Genomic DNA, 20,820 nt, shown 5'->3' on the forward strand with positions numbered 1-20,820 from the left:
GTCAGATGGGCTCGTAAAGAAGTCCATAAATTAGTCCATAAAATAGTTCTTCTTAGAAGCAAAGGGGGGGGGGGGGGGGGAAGAGGCATTAGTAGTGCAATGCCTGACAATGCAGTCAGCCTGCAAGCCTTCTATGCCAGTTCTATCCCTAAAACATAACCAATTATCAGCTAAATTTATTTGCACAAGTGTAGACATGATAATCAATTTCTGATAACTTCATTTTTATAGCACAATAGACTAGGAAACAAATGAACAGTCTAGCGTGACGTCACAGTGATTACGTGAGGTGGTCGAAAATGTCTAATATGGCAGTGTGTTTTGATACTTAATTGACTTAAAACCTTTTTCAGAAAATAAAAAGTTCACTTTTACTACCAATACACGCTGACTAATCGAATGCTGGAAAATGAATTTTAACTGATCTGTCCGTTTGGCTATCTGACCGGGTTATTATGATGCTCTTCTGTATCACAACCACCAAAATGAAGAACAAAGAAAAGCAAAAGCTGGTGATCCATACCATCTAACAGCTCAAAGTAAATAATTGGAGCAGCATATGCTGAATGGACCACAACAGGATGATACCACTACTCAGTTGCAGTCAGACAGAGTTGCATCACTTCCGCGATACTTAACATCATACTGGCAAATCTCTAATTTGCCGATGACATCTAACTGGTCCAGCTGGCTAACCACCTCCACAAAACCTCCACAAAGTACGCAACGGAAATCAACAAACACAAAATCACCATCACGAAAAATGAAAATGCCAGTACAAAAGACATCTCAATGACTACACACACCAGCGTCTCACGACCAACCTGAAGTCCCACACATCTCAAAGAAGAGTGGACAAAGGAGAAGTCCTGGAGAAATAGGAAGAGTGAAAAGACGTGATAGAAAATACCCCAGACATTAAGAAATGTCACTGGAATGATATCCCTTAGTCAGATCAACTCCACCACTTACCTCTTGTAAACGCTGGATATGTTCTCTGCACGTCTCCAAGTCGCTGTCTCCAGGAACCACGATAAGTCCCAGTGGAATAGCTAGGGACATACAGACACAAAACAATTACTTACCAGCGCTTGTTCAAGGTAGGTACAGAAAAAAACAAGTCCACACTCACCTGTTCAAATGTCAGCATTTTGTGATATAAATTAATGAGGCTGAGATTAATCATTCTAGAACATTTTCATACAACTATGTAAAACTTAAGTGAACAATTTTTTGGGGAGAGAAGGAAAGTAAAAATAAGCTATTTGTAGTACGCACATCCTATAATTGGTGTGTGGCCGTGGTCAGAATTAACCAATCGGATTTAAACTCAACACTTGCCACCATTTAAAGTGTCTATGATTAACCACAAACAAAGTTAAGATGTTCTCGTAGGCTTACAGCACAAGCCACGGTTGGCAGACTTTCGACTGGCTCAGAGAGATCTCACTTTTCAAAAGGTCTCAGTCAGGCGGAGGGTACAAAAGAATTTCCAAGGCACTCTAAAAGGTGTCTTTTGGCCATACATTTTGGTATAATCAATCCAAAAACATTTACTCCAGAATATTGAGGTGTGTCTATATGCTATTTGGCATATTGAATATAATGTAAAATAATATTTGCGGATTTAGCGCTTTCTTCAGCTGGCTTGACCATGCATCCAATTTTTCTTCAAGTACCGCCTTATTGTCCATCTTGAAAAAGCCACGCCACTTTATCTTACAAGAGTAGATGCAATACCAAGATGATACAAAGCCGCAACAGAAAATGTATTTTTCCCACATTCAATGTATAGAGTGTTAAGCTTGATTTGCATGATGAAAAAAAGGCAAACTACAGGCATTCAGAACAAATTAATAAAAAATGAACAATGAATAATGCACTGGAACCAAGAACAAAAAAATGTAATTTAAATGTAGTCCCTCTTGTGGTTCTTTACTGCCGTATCATATTCATATGGTTCTTCAATTTATATACATATTCTCCACCACAGATTAGTCTCAGGGATTTGTGCTACACACACCAATTTTATGCAAATCACAGAGACAAAGCCGCCAACATGAAAATGTTTGTGGTGTCATGACAACACCACCTTGTGGTCGTACTCAGAATTGCATGTAGAGTAAAATGGGAATAATGACAAAATGGACTAATCCTCTTTCATCTTGGCACACTTGGTGAAGGCAAGAGTGGCTATGATGGAAACACAAATGAAAATAGTCTTGTTGACTTTCAGGCCGTAGCTCTGCTCTTAGTCATCAACAGGCAGTTTAAGTCCCAATTCAAACATGAAGATGAAATACTACTATAATCACTAGCTACCCTGCCTCGCCATACTTGGGAGGGTCAACATAGCAACAACATGCTATTCTTGTTTCATTAATCGGCCACAGTGCAGTAAAGTGATTGAGAAATACAGTATATCAACCGCTACTAACAAAATGAGATGTATAACACTAGTTTCTTCAATATTATTGAACAGTGATCACCATCAGGGCCCAAAAGACAGACTATACAAAGAACTATAATTCTAATTCAAATATTTTGCATCAAAGTCTGCAATAAGTTTCAAGGTGAAAACCAGGTGCGTCTGGCCAGTGCCTCGCTGCACAACAAACCTCACGTAAAACAAAATAAGCACATAAGCTTGCAAAATCTAGTAAAAAGCAAGCTTTGGAGAGCTTCTTCGGAATGAGGAAAATGCCAAATGAGACAAAAGAAGAGCCTATAAGTTCCAAGAAAAAAGAAAACACTGCATTTATGACGTCTGCTACACTGCAAATATCAATTCATCCATTATCTAAGCCGTTTATCCTCACGAGGGTCGCAGGGGTGCTGGAGCCTATCCCGGCTGTCTTCGAGCAGCAGCCGGTGTACACGCTGAACTGGTTGACAAACAATCGCAGGGCACACGAAGACAAACAACCAATAGTGTGTGTTTGCTTACATGCTTGTCGCAATTTGTCTTTGTCATAGTGCAGGGCGTCATAGTCACTCATGCTGATTCTGCTGACTCGAAGCCTTAGCCTTTCGGGGACCGGCTGTTGGCTGACATACAAAGACGACAGTATCCATTTTAAAGAAAACGATTAATTTGACCATTGTTTCAAAAATAGTAAAGTTGATAAATAAGTAATAAAAGAAATAAGTAGGATTTTTCATTTAAAACATCAAGTGCATGACTCACTCATTGAAGTGTGGCAACGATGCCTGCCGTTTGGTTTTCTGCACCATGTTGGCCTGGTTCCGGAGGCTGATGTTGATGATGGAGGGAGCGAGCCTACATGGTTCCCCATCCACCTGAACATGAACAATCCAAATGAGGGCATGTCACATATTCAAAAAACAGTATGTGACTTTTCAAAAATTTGGCATCAGTTGGAAATGTCCTTATTTTTTAAAGTAAATCAGACTTTTTTACAATGAAAATTATATTGAATTTTGAAGAAATACAGTCACAAAATCAAATTATTGATGTTTTGTTGTTTTTTGTTTTTTTTTAGCATTGACTTGCAAGGAAAACTTCAAGATACGAGGCCTGAACAATTGCTAAAAAATTATTGCCATATCAGTACGGATTTACTGTCAAACAAAAAAATTAGACAAAAGAACTCCAGCTTTGCCTTACGACATTCAATTTAACGCGACACTAACAAATAACGCAATCACATCATAGACGCGCTAACAAATTTAATTAGGTACTGTGTTGTTTAAGCAGCCGCATTTCCATTTATATCAGCGGAGAAATTATTTGAGATACAAGTGTGTTGAGTTAAGAGTGTGAACGGAATGAATTCTACTCCTATCAGGGCACTAATCGTGCTTTATACGTCATACACACTTAAAGCTATCATTTAGAGGAGAATTGTATTATTTGGTGAATTCTGATTGGTCAAATATAGAAAAGATTTTGTTTTGACTTCCAGATAGGATATTTTTAGTAAATACTGTGTGTGTGTGGGGGGGTGTGTGTGCGCGTGTTCATGTGCGTACATATTTGGAAGGTACCTGTACAGGAAGCGCCTTTGTGGTGGTGAGGGTCACTTCACGACACTGATTCAACCTCTCGCCATGACCTCCAACCTGAAGAGTAGCCTGCACACAAAAGCACATGAAGGGCAAAGTAAGATTTTGATAGAGATGACAGGGGAAATAAGGAAGCGCATGTAGAAGAATTGTTTTTTTACGACACATTTTTTTTCATACCAATGACGTCATGGTGAACCCAATGACCTCAATGTAGCCATCGTCATGGCGCTGAGGTTCAAAGTCGTGATGCTCACTTGGGTTTCCCCAAGGTGTGGTACCTGCACAGTACCTGAAAAATAGAAAAGCACACAATTACATCCACAGAGACTGATTAACCATCATCATTTGAGTTGAATATACTTTAGGGGGCCATGTGATAAAAAACACTTAACTGCTTGTGTACAAATATTAACTGAATGTCTCGAAAGTGCCTGCCTACCCTTCAAGTGTAAGATTACACAACTAAGTACACGTAATTGTGTGCAGCCATTTTCCAAAATGCCAGAATTGGTCCAACTTACATTATACCGCCCCTAAGATGACTTTCTTCACCCCCAAATTGTGAGGAGTCGCCGTTTTCAAGCAATGGCCTGAATGAACGGAAACTATTTCATGTTAAAGGCAACCATTAAACGAGAGCTGCATACTCGTTTGATCGGCAAAGTTGTTGTTGTATTCCTCTGGTGTGATTTATGAAAAGCACAGTATGTGCTATGAATTGTCAATCAATCTCCTATTAACCATCTGTCTAACTAGGGTTGTTCATCTGTTGATAAGAATAATGGTGTGACAATTTTCCATTGCTCCACTTTGACTGATCCCAAAGGAGAACAGGAAATAATAAATTCAATAAAATTAATTGGTTTCAGTGTAATTACATAAAATTAGGGCTGCCAGAAACGATCATTTTGGTAGAGGACTAATCACCAACAGTAGTCACGATTAGTCGACAAATCAGATAAATTGTGACATATCGCACCAACAAGCAGCTGCTATTATATAACCATAATTAGTTTACAGCGATATTCTTCATGGACGTACAAATAGAGATGATACAACGTTCAACTTTGATTAAATATTGCAGCTTGTACCAGCATTTCTGAGATGCTTACAAATGATGGTGCATCTTACATTGAAGTCAGTATTTATTGTGGCCTTAAAAGTAAACTACGCCAGTGTGTGCGTGAGCTAACTATAGCTCGCTTGCAAGACACGACTGAACATGTCTAAAATGAAATTAGGCATCAGCCACAACGTGCTTCCTTTCCTGATGATCGAGCATCCAAGTGAGGTTTGCAACGGAAGTATTTGAGGGTGAAATGTGCCGGACCTTTCTGACTTTTTTCATCGCTAACACCAGGAAGTTATAACAATCCTTACACACAATGCTTCTCTTTACATCAGGATGACCCAAATTAAAATTACGGCGCATGTGTACCATAGACGTGCATATAGCCAGTGGGGAAAAGTGCGAGACGAGGCTGTTTCAAGAGAAAAACAATGTGCCAAATAAATAAATATATAAATAAACGATTCGTCGACTACTTAAATTAATTGTCGACGATTTGGACCGTCGACATCATTGTGATTGGTGGACTAATCTTGGCAGCCCTACTTAAAATCGTATGTTCTATCAGGAGTGGTAGCTCTTGTGACAAACCTGGGGATGTTGAGAAAGACCAGACACTGTAGCTTCAAATCCTGAACCTTTGATGTTAAATCGGTGCCATCACACTGCAGACAAGCACACAGAAACAACACATGAGTGGCGGTGTCTTTACACAAGAGGCAACAGCTTGATTGGCAGCTACTCACCACAACTCGGATGTGTTTAGACAAGTCTTTAGAGCTTCCCATCAGGAAATCTGAGAATGCTGTCTGTATGGCAGTCACAAACATACAGCGATAAATGTTCGTTCTGAAATGCTTTAGGCCCCACACACAGAAACTGAAAAAGCTCTGTCTGTTCTTCAACAGTGTTAGCAGGCATTAACAAGCTAAGCGGCAGAAAAAAGCATCAACGCACAGACAGATGATGTGCTCAGAAGCTTATTTAGAAGTTACGTTCTGAACAAAGTTTGCATGATTGGCAAGATTACGTGGAGTCTAAACATGAATTGATATTTGAAAATGACAAATACTGACTAAATATTGTGGTATCAGGTTAAAAATCAGAGATCACTGAGGCATGGACAGCACTTAGGGATGCTCGAGGGTTCTAGACCTACCCCTGGAATACAAATAGCACCCCAAAAAATACTTTCACGCTTCACAAATTCACCTATTTGCATTTTCTGTGGCCTTTCTATAATGCTATAAAATGCCACAGGATGGCACCAAAGTCAGATTTTTGGTTGGAAATCGTGAACACGTTTAATATTCAAGATTATTGGCCTATTGACTTTATTATCGGCACAAATCCACACAATTCAATACACCTGATTATTTTACAAACATATAAGACAACCTCATAAAACACAAGACAGCCAGGTGTTATATAAGACCTTGGTCAAAATAAAGACAAACAATTGGATCTGATTCTGTAAACTCAGTCTTACAGTCCACTAATATAACAGACCACAAAAGCAGATGATCATAGGTCACCATGGTAACAGAGATGCTCCATTCCTCCTTAAACCTGTGCAGCATCCAATGATTAGACCTTTTTTTGGAGGGGGGGGGACTAAAATCAATTTATTAAGTGGTTGCCACGGCAACGAGAGAGAGATTCCTCCATATTATTAACCAGTACGTCAACCAAATTGATTTTAAGAGACTATTAACAAATATGATCCTCTTATTTACAGCGTGAGCCTTTGACAAATGCTCAAAAATGTTCATGCACCTATCTGTTACAATGACGATAAAGACATTATTATTCACAAAACTACCTGACACAGAGTTGTTGCAATCAAACTTAGCTATTGCAAGTATGTAATAAAGTTACAATTGCACAGGCCAAGAATATTATTTTGCAATTTTTCTCGATGTGGAAATGCACAAACAACCAAACTTACAGTAATGTTTACCACATGAAGCATATTAATAACTCTGCTGAGGAGAGAAATTTAAAACTCAAGCTGTGGGTCTCACAGAGCTGCTATGATTCACCGTAATGCTAAGCTTGTACTTTTATCTAGTTGTAATGCTTTTGGCTGCTGTCACACAGCCTTCAAACAGACAGAGATTTTGTTCACATCAATCAGAAGTAAAATGTTGTTTTGGAGTAAGGACTGGATTTAATAGTGCTGTACATTATATAAAGGTTGGAAAAAAGGAGAAACGTGCAAGTATGTACAATATAGTATATTGTAGTATAGGTTTACTAAAGTCTCTCATATTAACATGTCCAACAAGATGACAAGTTCAGCAAGCATTTTCCTTTAAAATTATGATTTAAAAAAAGCAAGTATTAGACAATTTAACAGATTGTGTAGACTCACCCCAGCATAGAACATCTTATTCCTGAAACGACTGTTAAACTTCTCTGGGTTGGCTTCTAAAAACAATAACAAACATTCAAAACAAAACAATCATCAGATACTAAATGGATTAAAGACATAAAGAAAATGAAATATATTTCATCCAGTACTTCAAGCTAGAAACGCCATTAGAAGCATGAATGAATGGAGCAATCAGTCCTAAAACGGGATAAATTCAGCCGCAAGGGGGCGTGCTTGAGTAAGCCAATCAGTAATGGCACTGCATTTCTCTGCATTTCCATTGTTCATGGATCAAAATATCAAACGAACATCCACACCTATGGACATGTCAGTCTTCAATTATATCCTTTTTGTTAAATGTGGGAGGAAGCTAGAATAACCTGAGAAAAACACAGGCACAACATGCAAACTTGTCAAGGAAGTAAATCTAAATTCTAACCCGAACTTCAAAAGTGTGAGGCTGACATGCTAAGCACTGGGTCACCATGCTGCCTCATTAAAAGCCAGCATAGCAGTATGTCCAGTTATTTACTGACCCACGATTCACCATTCCTCCTGCACACTCTGCAGTGGAAACAACCCTCATTAACTCAGTATCAGATTTCTTTTTTACAACATGAACAAAAAACAACTTGTTTTTTATTTGGCACCGTACCTCTTGACTCATGGAACTCTAGAGTTACATGTGCATCAAATCCAAGGCTGAAGTAATTGTTGAACACGTCCAGGGGAAGCTGAGGGAGCATACACACAATATAGAATCAAATAAAAACTTACTTACTGTCACACACTGTTACAGTGTATAATCAAATTCAAAGTTAAAAAAAAACACTTTGTATCCATTCAGTACATTAATACATGCAGCCTGCCATTACCACATTGTATCCCAGGGACGGAACGGTCAGTCCACCGTCCTGGACAAACGTCCGTTTTGGAGACGGAGGATGAGAAGTTTTTTTAAAAGGAATGGAAGTGGGATTCCGTCCATCCCTGTAATCGTCCTAACTGGGTCAAGGACCCACGGACGTCCATTTCACTGACGACTGACAGAAACACACCAAGCCTGTCTTGTGTGTGTGATCCCCAATACACTACTTAGACTGGATGTGAAATATCACAACACTCAACTTGTCTCGTGCGTTTTCACTGCTTCAAGCTGACGAGAAGTGCTAAAAAATGTTTACCCATCGCCAGTCAGTCCGGTGACCAACGGTGGCTAAATGTTATCTCGGTTGGCACTTAAAGCAGTTGTAAACAATTAAATCCACTCACAAGATACTCCCATCCCAGTCAGTTAAGAAAGCTGTTTGTGTTGTATGCCTCCAAGAATGGAAACAAGGGCTGGGTTTAAAAAAATACGAAAATTGATATATTTTCCTTTTCATAGCCTGATGTTGATTCTGAAAAACTTACATCGATACTTTTAATAACATCCTTTACCCCCATAAATTTACATGACTACACGCGGTCACGCAAGATCTTGTCACTTCGCAAAAGTAGCGTATCAAAACAAGATGCTGGAAGCAGTGAAGTCAGCGCCAACAAGCATGAAGGCCGATGTATTTATTGTTTTGATCATGGTCATGTTAAATATAACATGATTAATGTAAATACTGGCTTCAATTTTTAATGTAAATAAAATTCGACTAAAATTAGACCGATATCGAAAGCCAGATCAAATACAAAAAAAAAAAACACTAACATTGTTCTGTTTGCTGTCACTTAAGGAGTCCAAGCCTCCGCTGCATTACGAAGAAGGTAATATGGCGGTGCTGCACGCGACAAATGGCTTACTGAAGTAACAGTAAGCCATTTGTCAATACGGCAGAACATTAGCATAGCGTAGCATTTGGGCTACTTGGCTAGCATTCACAGTACTGGGCTAGCCTTGGTATTACTGCACTCTGCTGCGCCTCATTAGTAAATGAGATAAAGGGTGCCAATGAACCGTCGGGACACATGCGTACCCAACTGAAACAGTCAAAAGCCGTTTCATCCGCAGTGTGTTTAATAAGCGCCAACTTGCACAACAGCGAGCAAGTTGACTGACAGGAGAGGGAATGAATCAACGCAACTGATGATTACGTATGTAAACAAACAGCATGTAAACTAGCAGTTATCAAGTTTGTCAAAATGCTATTGGGTCTATTTTATTCATTGAGCGATTTATCAATATAGTAATTATCATGACAGGCCTAGTCTGTATTAATACAGACCGAGAATGCAGCTGTGTTTCAAAAGTTGATGGTGACAATTTTTTATGTCAAACCTTATCGCTTTGCTGTTCATCAACCTCAGCCCCAGCACTGTGGTTGGCTTCAACCTGTAGATTCCACCTGTCAAGCTGGACCACAGTTCCGTCCTCAACGTGGGACAGGATCTTGGACAAGGGTTCGTCTGTATAGCCCTGCGCAAACAACAAATATTTTGTTATTGGACTTGAGATTTTTGTACTTAACTTGAATATTTCTTTTTATGATGACTATTTTACCTGCCTTTCATTTCAAAACAGCTATCTGTGCTTTCTACTTCTTACTTTGCAATTAGGCTTGTTACTTTTTTCAACCTCCACGAATAAGAAAATACAAATCAGATGTAAATAAAAACAGGTAACGTCAACTACGGTTGAGATTTTGATTCATTGAATGAGATCTTTGGATAAGGAAGAAAAAACTGGGTCAGTCGTGACAGAGGAATGTAAACCATTAACAACAATGATGCAACAGATTATACTGTGAATGCGTCGACTTGTGCCAGCATAAAAAACACAAGCTTCCGGCATTCTGACATTCTCTGTCTAATTAGAAAAGGCACATACAGTGAAGGTTTACTTTTCATATTACCATTAATTAATCAAGACCATTAAGAAAGCTATGGGTTGTTTTAATGTTTTAATGACATGTCCTGTAATCATGTTTCCACAAGCACTATGAAAGTTAATAGGAGCAACTATTTTGTGGCCACAGAAGGCTTTTTCTTCATTGTTCCAATCAAGAAAAACTGGTATTAGTTATGCCTGACAGTGAAAATGAAGTTCTCATTATTATGTTGGATTTGATTCTGCACTTAGATAACATTAATACTTCTATTTTAACCTTTTTTTCCCCACAACAAGTATCTCTGGACTTGCACGTCTCTGTGTGAACTCAGTACTTTTGCATAAGTACAACATTTAAATATTCTTGTCACCTCGGCTATTCGCACTCACCCCTCCCCAGTTGAGAGTCCGAGCAAGGTCATTTCCTGTCCCAAGTGGCAACACTGCAACAGGAGGTTGAGGATTCAATCCCAGTTCATCAAGGCAAGACAGGATCCAGCCCACCTGGTTTTACACACGCACACATATGCGAGAGAGTGAAAAATATTAGGTAGAGGTTACAGTGGGAAACCACAAACACAATAAACATCCAGTAAAATGGATTTAGTGTGTGACTTGTGCATTGACTTTCGGCACTCACTGTTCCATCTCCTCCACAGGCCAGAATCCTTTGGTTATGAACTTTACGATACAACTCCAAGCTAGATGTTTTCAACCAAATTAGTATCAAATCACAATATTATATTTGAATACTTCAGTGAATAGTTACCCCTCTTTGGGTCCTCCCTGACTCAGGTCAAAAACCTGCCTTGGGTTCAGAAACCACATGAAAGACTGAAGGATTTTTGTGCCCTGTCAGAATTAAATAAATATCAGATTCAAAAACCAGGCAGTGCCCAGAAAAATCCAAAATCTATTTTAACAATACCTGGTTTCCTCCACTTTTGGGGTTGACAAACACCACCAGGGGTTTCATCAGTGGGGAAGGTATGGGCCGGATGATGAAGGGCTTCCACTGTCGCACATCCTGCGAGTAAACAAAACAATGCAGTTAAAAATGCAATTTTTTTTGTCAGAATTTTGGGGAAATGAGAGAAGCCATCATCATGTAAGCACAATAATATGGCTTCACAACTCAGAGTCCGCACTGAAAATATACAAGTCTAAGAAATATAGGACTACACGCTCCAGACATGTGCGACATTGTTAATTCAGCGCATATTCATGGCTCCAATTCACGCATTCACCTATTTGTGGATTTTAGGGGTAACCAATCATCTATTAATTGCAAAGAAACTCACCTCTTCCCCATTCCTCTCATATTAAAATAGTGCTTTGGCACCATTTTGTAGGATGTTGGGGGAAAACAACTGTGTTGAAGTGAGTGGAGGAGCTTCATTTAGTTATGCCGCAGCTTTGTCTGATTGAAATTACGGTAAGTGTTTAGCAGCCAACAGTTACTCCTAGATTATCGCTATTCGCAGCAGGTTTCGGTCCCTATTGGGGTTCAGTATATTTTGAATTGCACTTCTTGACGGATAACTCATCTTATGTTTTGTTGAAGGCGTAAGAATAATCTTATATTAAGCTGCAACTTCTTTCCATTCCTTTTCAGTGCAGTGTTTCAGAAAGGCATACTTTATAGTGTAAAGTTTCATTTTTTTCCTGCTGTGCTGTAGTAATATACAAACTTTATTTATTCAATCAACCATTGAATGGTCATTCTGTAAATAATAAGACTTTTATATCAAAAAGTTCAACCATCTGAACGAATACTTTCTTGATAAATAAATGTTGCTAATGTACCTCAGCTCCTTTTTTACTGCTTTTCCTCTTGAAGGATGTCCTTTTTTTCTTCTTACTTGACTTCATTGATGTCTGTTTGAAAGCAGAGCATAAGTCAAGTATGCTGTGTAAAATTTGGACCTGGGGAATATATATATAGGTGTCACAACATCTGGAGCTGTAAAACAAGACTGTAGATCCATTACAACATAAAATAGGAATAATTCAACAGCAAAGACGGTGAAAGCAACACATTAAAACACAAATGAATGATACTAACACAGTTGGGATAGGCTCTACTGAAAACAAGCAGTATGGAAAACAAATACGTACATGTAAAATGATGGAAATGAAGCAAAAGCAAAAAGTATATTAAAAAAAATCTAATAATATTGTCGTGACCAATATGGTTATCAGATTTTTCAGTGGAATAACTATCTATATGAGGGATGTTACAGAAACATATTTCCAACAAAAGACAATCATTGAGTTTGGTATCATGAAAAAAAAAATAAAATAAAAAATGAACACAACTTTACAGAAAACAAAAACCCATTTATGGGTGAGGGTGGTGTTATCATTGTATCAACGTTACACATTGTTACTTATTCCCGACAGCTGACCACGTTTAATCTTTAACGCTTTAGTCGGGTTGAGTGAGGAAACACTGCTGACACTGACATGAAATCCTTTTTTTTTTTCTTTTGTTTTGTTGCACTTTTTTGGTAGCAACAACTAATTTATTTTTTTTATAATGGCCAACACCCAAAATTACAGTTTTTATTTTTTAATAAATCTGCCTGGGGACAACGGATGCAAATTCGCCTATGGCGACAATCCGGTGTGGTGTGTTTACATGCACCAGTCCCATGATGTATTGGTCATCAACACTATCCCGAACAATATATAACAAATATATATATATATATATATATATATATACATAATATCGCTCACTAATAACACAGAAGTCTTTACTTTTGATCGTCCAAGTATTCTATGAGGTCCTTCAAAAGTATTATGTTGACGCCTTCATGCTGAATTTTTGAATGCCCCCATAGCCACAAGTGCATAAAACATTAAAGCTTATACAAAATATGACCAAGTGAAAGTTTTCCCTTTAACTAACCAACTGCGACAAATTGTCAACTACAGTAGCAAGGCAAATTATTCTTGTTGAATCTCCACAGAGAAACAGTCTGAAAAGAGCATCACAGTTTTATATAAAGTGTATGGAACTTGAAACATCACAAAGAAGTGTGAAAAAGTGGGAGAAGCTTAACTTTGTCAATTATCGTGCATATAAATGTGCTGACAGATCGTGTTACATCCGAACTGACTGTGTATGAGGTCAGGGCTAGGTGTGAGCCGATGAATTGTTTGTGCACTATACAGGCATAAAATCTGGAGATGACTGAAGTAACTGGAGTGGTGTTTTACTGGAAATTTCGACTCGTAGCACCTGACACATGATATGAAGCAACAGGGTGTCTGTAAACAAGCCATCAACAAATCCTACCTGGCAACGTCGGACTCGAACAATCCATGAGGGTGGGACTATGAGGGCAGCGTGAGGTCCTATTGGACAAACCTCTTCGATTTGGTGCAACATGAAACAGGACACCTTGTTGTGAAACTAAAAAAAACAAAGCACATTTCCTCATGATAAAACCATTAATCTAATTAACATAAGATTATAGACATGCTCACCGCCTGTTTGCACCAAGAACAGCTTATGGCAACAATTTCTTTACTGTGGAAAGCAAATTTCTGCTGGAAGCCCTGAAGATCAAAACAATCCTTCTTAAGTCTTAACAATGAGGTGTTAAAAAACAAAACAAAAAAAAAAAAACATCACCACCCACCTTGCCACATTGTTTACATTTTCCCTCTTGTCTCCTTCGATGCACCCAGTGATGACGCACAATGTTGGGCTGGAAACCAAAATGACCAGGGTTCAATTTCAAAAGGTAAAACTAAATAGTGATTTTAATTTTCCAAACAAAAAGGAAATTTGCTGTCAGCTAACAGTTTTTCTTTTATCCTTGATAACCGTTAGCACCACTGAACACATTTCAAAAACTCACCTCTCGAATGCTTTTGAAACTAGAGTCCCTGAAAGATGGCTTACATCTGAAATGAATCTACAAGAGAATAGAGGAAGAGTACAGTTGTGAACAAAGTAATGCACCGTACTGCATGAATCATCTTCATAAACAGTCACAGCACTATTACCACTTAACAGTTTCCAGTGAGACATTCAGGCATTTACAATAACTGGTCACTATTTGGTACACTTGCGAGAACTAATCAGCTACAATTTGGGATTCACAAAGACAACCAGACGATCAGATCAGATAATGATTGCATAATAATTGAAGCCATTTCTAAAATTACTTCAATATCTTATAATGTTTACAATTGAGAATGATAGAGACAAAATCACAAATTATATCACTTCATGTGGTCCACTGTGATAATGAAACGATAATGAAAGCACTATTCATGTCATATAATCAAAAATCAATGATGATAATTGTATTTCATGGCTAAATTCTGGATCATCTCTTGAGGTTAATAGATGGTACTTTCACAGTAGGAGCAAAGCCACCATAATGGCGCTGCCAGTCTAAAACATAATGATGACGTGTGTGAGGTGCAAAATACAAGCCTCTCTTTTGTGCACAAAAACGAGTCGTCCTTGTGAGGGTTTAAATTAATCCTTCTCTTCACCTTTGTCTGACCTCCTCTTTGAGGGCTCAATCACAATCCTTTTTTATTTTACCAGAATCATCTTGTCCCTCTGTAGCCTCCTCATCAGGTTCATCTTGAAAATGTATTTCACATCTGCATGATAATATGTTTGGTCTACATGCAAGGCCTAACTTAATTGGGCCACTGGGTCAAAGTTAAGTTGAAAGATGACTTTGAAACGATAATAAATTGCTTTCGGATCATAGCTTATAGCAGGCATCACCAAATGGTCCGGATCCGGACCGCGGGATGGTTCGGACCGGACCCATGGCCAATCTATGAGGATTTTTTTTCAGGGCGCATTCGCAAACTTTGGCGCTGCAATTCTAATAAAAATGGAAAAGGCGTCACTGATTTGAGCCAATCAAATCTTTTGTTTACAATCCACTGCCAATTGCGCAGCAGACCGGAAAAGAGTGCTGCAGACAGTATGCCTGGCTAAAATGTTAGCGAGGTCGATGCGTCTTGTTTTAAATGAATGGACGGAGAAATTTAGTTTCGTTCTGGCTGCAGCCGATTCAAAACCATCCCAAGCGGCATGCAAACGAATATTCAGTAAAAGGATCATGGATTTTGGGGAAACATAAAAAAACGTTCAAGTGATGGGGAAGTTTTGAAGGAGTGCTTAAATGTGGTTGCACAAACATTATTCAAAGGAAAACACAAAGCCCAGATGTGTGAAATAATCTACCAAATCCCACTGGCCCTGACTCCGTTCCAACCCAGATTTAAATCACTGGCAGGGCAGTCACAAACTCATTTTTCTCATTAAGAGAAGTTAAAAAAAATATTCAAAAGAAAAGGCGGTGTCAAAGCTCATTTTGAATTAGGTTTTTCATGAGGACAGCCATTTTTATTGATTGTGTACTGAACATGTTGACTTGGATAATTAGGCTCTCCGGGTTTTCTTTAGGCTGATAACGCTTTGGTTAAAGAAAAAAAAAGGTAAAAGATGTTAACTCAATGCTTAGCACTTGATATATTTCTGCAGGCGATATTTTACAGTTTTTTTCTGGAAGTGGCACCCTTAAATTCCTGGAGCCACATTTTCTTGAATGTGAAATAAACACCTTATATTTGTTTGACTGGCAAAGGTGTTTAATGGGAACATTGCTAAATATTTAGTATATAAGTGCGCTCTGTTGAAAATGACTATATATTGAAACTATATAAAAATGTGAACATAGGCTAGACATTTGTCATGACCCGTTTCTGTCATGCGCTGTTGTGTTTCCTAATTCCCCGAATTAGGTGATGGCGATTCACTTGGAAGTGGCTGTACTGAATTTACACCAACTGACTGGTACAAGATCGAAGGCTCATCTTCGGATATGCTGCCATGGATATTACGGCCCTGGATGAGGACCCACTCCACTGAAGTCATCTTCCTGCAGCACTTCATTCAATTGACTCTTATATTATCTCATCTATTATTGCATAGCATCATTGTATGTGTCAAATGTTGCCCAGTTGGCATCCATTGCAGCCTGGTCATCCTGGAAGGGGGATTCCCCCATCTGTGGTCCCTTCTCAAGGTTTCTCACTTTTCCCCTAATGAGGTTTTGTGAGTTTTTCCTTGCCCTCCTGGGGGTTAAGATCGGGGATGTCGATTGTGGCTATGTAAAGCCCTTTGAGACTGTCTGTGATTAAGGGCTATACAAATAAAATTGACTTGACTTGACTTGTTTGTCTTGTGCTGAGTGGGGGCGTTTCCTCCAGCGATCGTCTCGTGCCATGTCATCAGGAGCGGAGAGACGCGCCCACCAGCTCCACACCTGACTCTCATTCACCTACTGATTACACACTACTTAAGCCACCAACACCGACAAGTCAGCGTCGGATTATTATCCCACATTGCTCATGTTCCTCGTATCGATAGTGTTCTTGCTTCGTGTGTTGTGTTCAGCGTTTTGTTCTTTTCGTCTCCAGCTAATGCTCGGTTCGTTTCTGTTCTCTTTTCACTCATTGGTCCTCTTCTTTGCGGTAAGCTATTTTCGTTATTTCTTTCCTTGCCTTTTGCAAGCGTGTTTCGTTCCGTCGTGATTCCTTTTTCCTGGTGTGAGTTATTCCACCAGCGCTTTGTGTTAATCGTTTTCATCGGCGGTTGTAATTATAGATATAAACTTATACATAGATACCTCTATACCTAGATTTATGTTTGGATAACTGAATATTCAGTGTAATAATAAATATCTTTGTAATCCATCTTTTCCTGTGTCTGCGTTTTAAGAGTCCAGCCACAATTTTCCAGCGATCGCTGGAAAAGCCTAACAACATTTTGGGAAGTTGGACTTTGGTTCGGACCTTTTAATTGGAAGAAATTTTCGTTGTGGACCTCTGTGACTTTTAATTGAATACCTCTGGCTTGTAGTGTATATATACAATAAACTACTTTATAAAAAAAGAAAAAAAAATATTTTGGAAAGTGCCAGATACTTGGCTTTTTACATGCTATTTGCAACAGGCCTTGGTCCCCCTATTGCTGTACCAAAATTTTTCACGAACGTGAGTATGTTATGAGTATGTAAGAGCATGCATGTAGGCGCACATGCACGCAGGCACATACACAAGCTAGACGCCGACTAAGACTAATTCTGGACATTACCTTCTCCAGTTGTTCAATACAGATTGTGTGGACGACTATCTTGCAGGCAGCACACTTTCTTCGGGTGACTGACTTTTGCTGTGCAGAATAAGAATAGAAATAATAAGTTATATATATTTTTAGCCCTAGAGTTGATTCACATTTCACTATATATTTGCAGCGTATTCTCTAGAAATACAACTATACATCAGTCCTGCACTGATCAAGGCTAAACAAATCCTACACCAGTTTCCTAATGATACATCTTACACTTCCCTCCAAAAGTATTGAAACTATAAGGAAACTAAACTTTCAGTTAGACTTAAAAGCAGAAGATTTAAATAAGACTTAAAATTTAGTTGAAAATCCTTAGCTTGGATTCATTAATGGCGTACTGGTACATTCGCTTGACTTGGGTGCAGGCAGCATGGATTTAGTCCCCCCTCAGGGATAGTGTGAATAGTTGTTTGTCCCTAATCGCTAAATGCTCCATGCAACTCATTGGCGACCAGTAAAGGGTGGAGTGTGCCCGAAGCGAGCTACGACAGGCCGCAGCACCACATGACACTGAACAGGATAAGCGCCATTGAAGACGAATGAATAGATGAATGTAAGTAAAAGATTAAATATTCATCGGGTCTCATGTCATCACCATCCATTTTTCTAAAGTCAAACCCAACTGTTTGAAGTCTACAGCTAGGATAAAAATATTAGCCCCAATGTCCCAATATTGTTCAGAGAGAGTGTAAGAGAGTGTGAACAACATGCATTGGATGGAGAGAAGGGAGTTGCGATGGAGAGACAGAAAGAAAGACACATAAAGTAGACAGCCAGGAAGACGGACAGACAAATGGACGGCTAGATGAATAGAGTGGGTGTGAGTGAAATGACAAGATACTAACATGTGATACTAACCAGTGCTCTAGCAACACAGTGTTGTTCTCCCACATAACAGTAGTCTCCAGACACGTTAGTCTCAAACCAGATATGATCTCCATACTGAGCAGACTCCTAGTCAGACAAACCAAAATATATGTATGAGTGAGTGAGAGAGTCAGACTGAGAGTGTGAGAGAGAAGGAGAGAAATTTAGATTGAGCATAATGGTCCTTTTACTGTATGTTTCTACTTACAGTCCAGTCAACAGTGCTGCGGATGACTGCTTCTGGTTCTGTTCGGTTTAAAGATGATGTACTTGGCTGACAGGGCAGATGGTGCAGGCCGGATTTTGCTATTGCTTTTCTGGGAACAGATAACAGAGGTGTAAATCAATCCTGCTGCCATACTATTCTACTGGACAATGCAAGACCCTGCATAAAATTGCACACTGCAAATTTCTACGGTAAAAAGATAGTGTGTAACACAATTATCAGAGTTGACATAACCTTGGTGTTTTATTGACCTTCTCACAATAGTCATTTTAACTTGGTGAAGCAATCAGCAGTCAACTATGGTTCACAGCAAAAAATACCAAACCAATTTCCACACAACTTTTTAGAGGGGTTGCGCAAGGACCAAGAAAGAACCCATTACATTTTGCTGACAATGTGGATAAAGCAATTTATTTTCACCATTTCAGTCAATATGACCACAATGGAACATCTATCCACCAGAATGATTCACCTTATCGGTTAATCAGGATAATGCCAACACATTAACAGATAACAAGCACTAACTTTACAGACAATGCGGTCTTAGTGGAGGTCTGCACTCCATCTATCCATGGATGCTGGAGTCCATCCCAGCTGACTTTGGACAGTTGGTGGGGTACACCCTAAATCGGCTGCCAGCCATTCGCAGGGCACACGCAAAAGAACAAACACTCACGATCATACCTAGGGATAATTTTGCGTTTAATCAACAGACCACGCGTGTCTTTTGAATGTCGGTGGAAACCAGAGTGCCCAAACAACACCCACGCATACGCGGGGAGAACATGTAAACTCCACACAGAAAGGCCGGGGCTAGTTTCGAACCGATGAACCTAACCAGTCTGCACTCTCAAAGATAAATAATAGTCATACATGGACATCACCATATTCAGAATTTCCTCTTTGGAGATGCTTTCCTACACACAAAAAAAAAACACAAAAGCAAGAGAGGCTAACAACAGCGGTTTTGTAATTCTGCTTGGGTTTCCAGTCTTGGAGGCATTCAACATGGCCGGATTTCTTAACCTGCTGGGAGTATCTTGACAATGTGTGATTTTTGTTTATTTTATTTATTTATTTATTTATTTATTTTACAGGAAGAGGAGCAATTTCCTCTCGTCGAATTGAAGCAAAGTGCCTCAGTCACACATGCTAACACAGCGACACGCACTAGACAAACGGTGCACATGGTATTTTACATTCTATCTGAAGTAGTGTTTTGGAGGAGACATTCTTGGCCCGTTTCTATTCGTCGTCAGTGAAATAGGTGTCCGTAGGTACCGTACTTGACCCGGTTATGGTCAATTCTGAGGTTATATTAACCAAAAACTGTGATTCTGTAAAAGGGATATATTGCACAACATTCTGCTTTGGCTGTAGGAGCATCTGGAATAAAAACGCCTCAATGATGTTCCCTGAAGTGACAACAATTTTGCTTCAGAATACCAAACAAAATCACAAACTTCTGAGGCATGAGAGTGAAGAGTGGTGAGTATTGCGACGTCGTGTTTTGTTATTTACCAAGTCTGAGAGGCATTTTGGAAAAAAAATAATAATAATCTGATTCACAAACATAAAAGGGCTTATCCACATGAGTGCATCGCCATTGTGATAAAAATCTTTATAGTCCTCAAGCATGTGAAGGAGGACAGGCCAAAAGTCAGCTCAACAGGAATCACAAGGCATTGAATCGAACACAACTGGACTTTTCTTGTTGTCTTAGAAGACATTTTGCCGCAGTCTGCAGCCCAAGGCTGTTGCATTCCCAACCAACCTTGTTGCATAAACTGATGAAGCCTACTCAGATGAGGTGAAACATCTTCTCAAGACAACCAGAACATCCAGTTGTGATCAGTTCAATGCCCTGAGAATCAAATAATCTGGATTAATCAATATTCAAGGTAGCTAAACACGGTGTTTTAATATGAATCGTGTCTTTAGGGAGTTACTTACAATTTTATTTGTACTCATTGTCAGAGTTGGGTACATTAGTCAATTTTGCCAGTCCGTCATTCGTCGTTATTTTAAATGTGATTTTGTCATCGCCAAATTAAATTCAGGAAAAAAGAAAAAAACTTTACTTTTGTTGTCTGTCGGGGGACGAGGATCCACTCCTTCACTCCACTCAAAGCAACCTCAGTGTTACCACCACCGCAAACAAACCCACGCAAGACATGCGGTGCATCAGCGGAACAGGGGTCTGTCACTGACGGACGTTCCTTCGTGCTGGCAGACTGCCCACCACTGGGGTTAATGA

The 20,820-nt window shown here is 39.2% G+C and overlaps 1 protein-coding gene across 1 annotated transcript in view; it reads right to left on the reverse strand.

Moving 5' to 3' along the window:
* LOC148340303 (diacylglycerol kinase zeta-like) overlaps positions 1-20,820 on the reverse strand; it is a 56,862-nt gene that overhangs the window by 29,037 nt on the left and 7,005 nt on the right. The window contains exons 3-25 of the mRNA XM_088289498.1: positions 18,546-18,654; positions 18,329-18,424; positions 17,435-17,512; positions 14,163-14,219; positions 13,941-14,009; positions 13,786-13,857; positions 13,595-13,711; positions 12,097-12,168; positions 11,219-11,317; positions 11,060-11,142; positions 10,931-10,991; positions 10,681-10,794; positions 9,742-9,879; positions 8,128-8,206; positions 7,473-7,528; positions 5,845-5,907; positions 5,690-5,763; positions 4,207-4,318; positions 4,009-4,095; positions 3,188-3,300; positions 2,948-3,048; positions 973-1,052; positions 825-869 (exon numbers count right to left, since the gene is read on the reverse strand). Coding sequence (XP_088145624.1) covers positions 825-869; positions 973-1,052; positions 2,948-3,048; positions 3,188-3,300; positions 4,009-4,095; positions 4,207-4,318; positions 5,690-5,763; positions 5,845-5,907; positions 7,473-7,528; positions 8,128-8,206; positions 9,742-9,879; positions 10,681-10,794; positions 10,931-10,991; positions 11,060-11,142; positions 11,219-11,317; positions 12,097-12,168; positions 13,595-13,711; positions 13,786-13,857; positions 13,941-14,009; positions 14,163-14,219; positions 17,435-17,512; positions 18,329-18,424; positions 18,546-18,654 — 1,975 coding nt within the window. The remainder of the gene's footprint in view (positions 1-824; positions 870-972; positions 1,053-2,947; positions 3,049-3,187; positions 3,301-4,008; positions 4,096-4,206; positions 4,319-5,689; positions 5,764-5,844; positions 5,908-7,472; positions 7,529-8,127; positions 8,207-9,741; positions 9,880-10,680; positions 10,795-10,930; positions 10,992-11,059; positions 11,143-11,218; positions 11,318-12,096; positions 12,169-13,594; positions 13,712-13,785; positions 13,858-13,940; positions 14,010-14,162; positions 14,220-17,434; positions 17,513-18,328; positions 18,425-18,545; positions 18,655-20,820) is intronic.

The sequence above is a fragment of the Idiotropiscis lumnitzeri genome, chromosome 3 (genome assembly GCF_059441095.1).
Source record: "Idiotropiscis lumnitzeri isolate Australia: NSW breed Sydney's pygmy pipehorse chromosome 3, RoL_Ilum_1.0, whole genome shotgun sequence".
Taxonomy (NCBI): Eukaryota; Metazoa; Chordata; class Actinopteri; order Syngnathiformes; family Syngnathidae; genus Idiotropiscis; species Idiotropiscis lumnitzeri.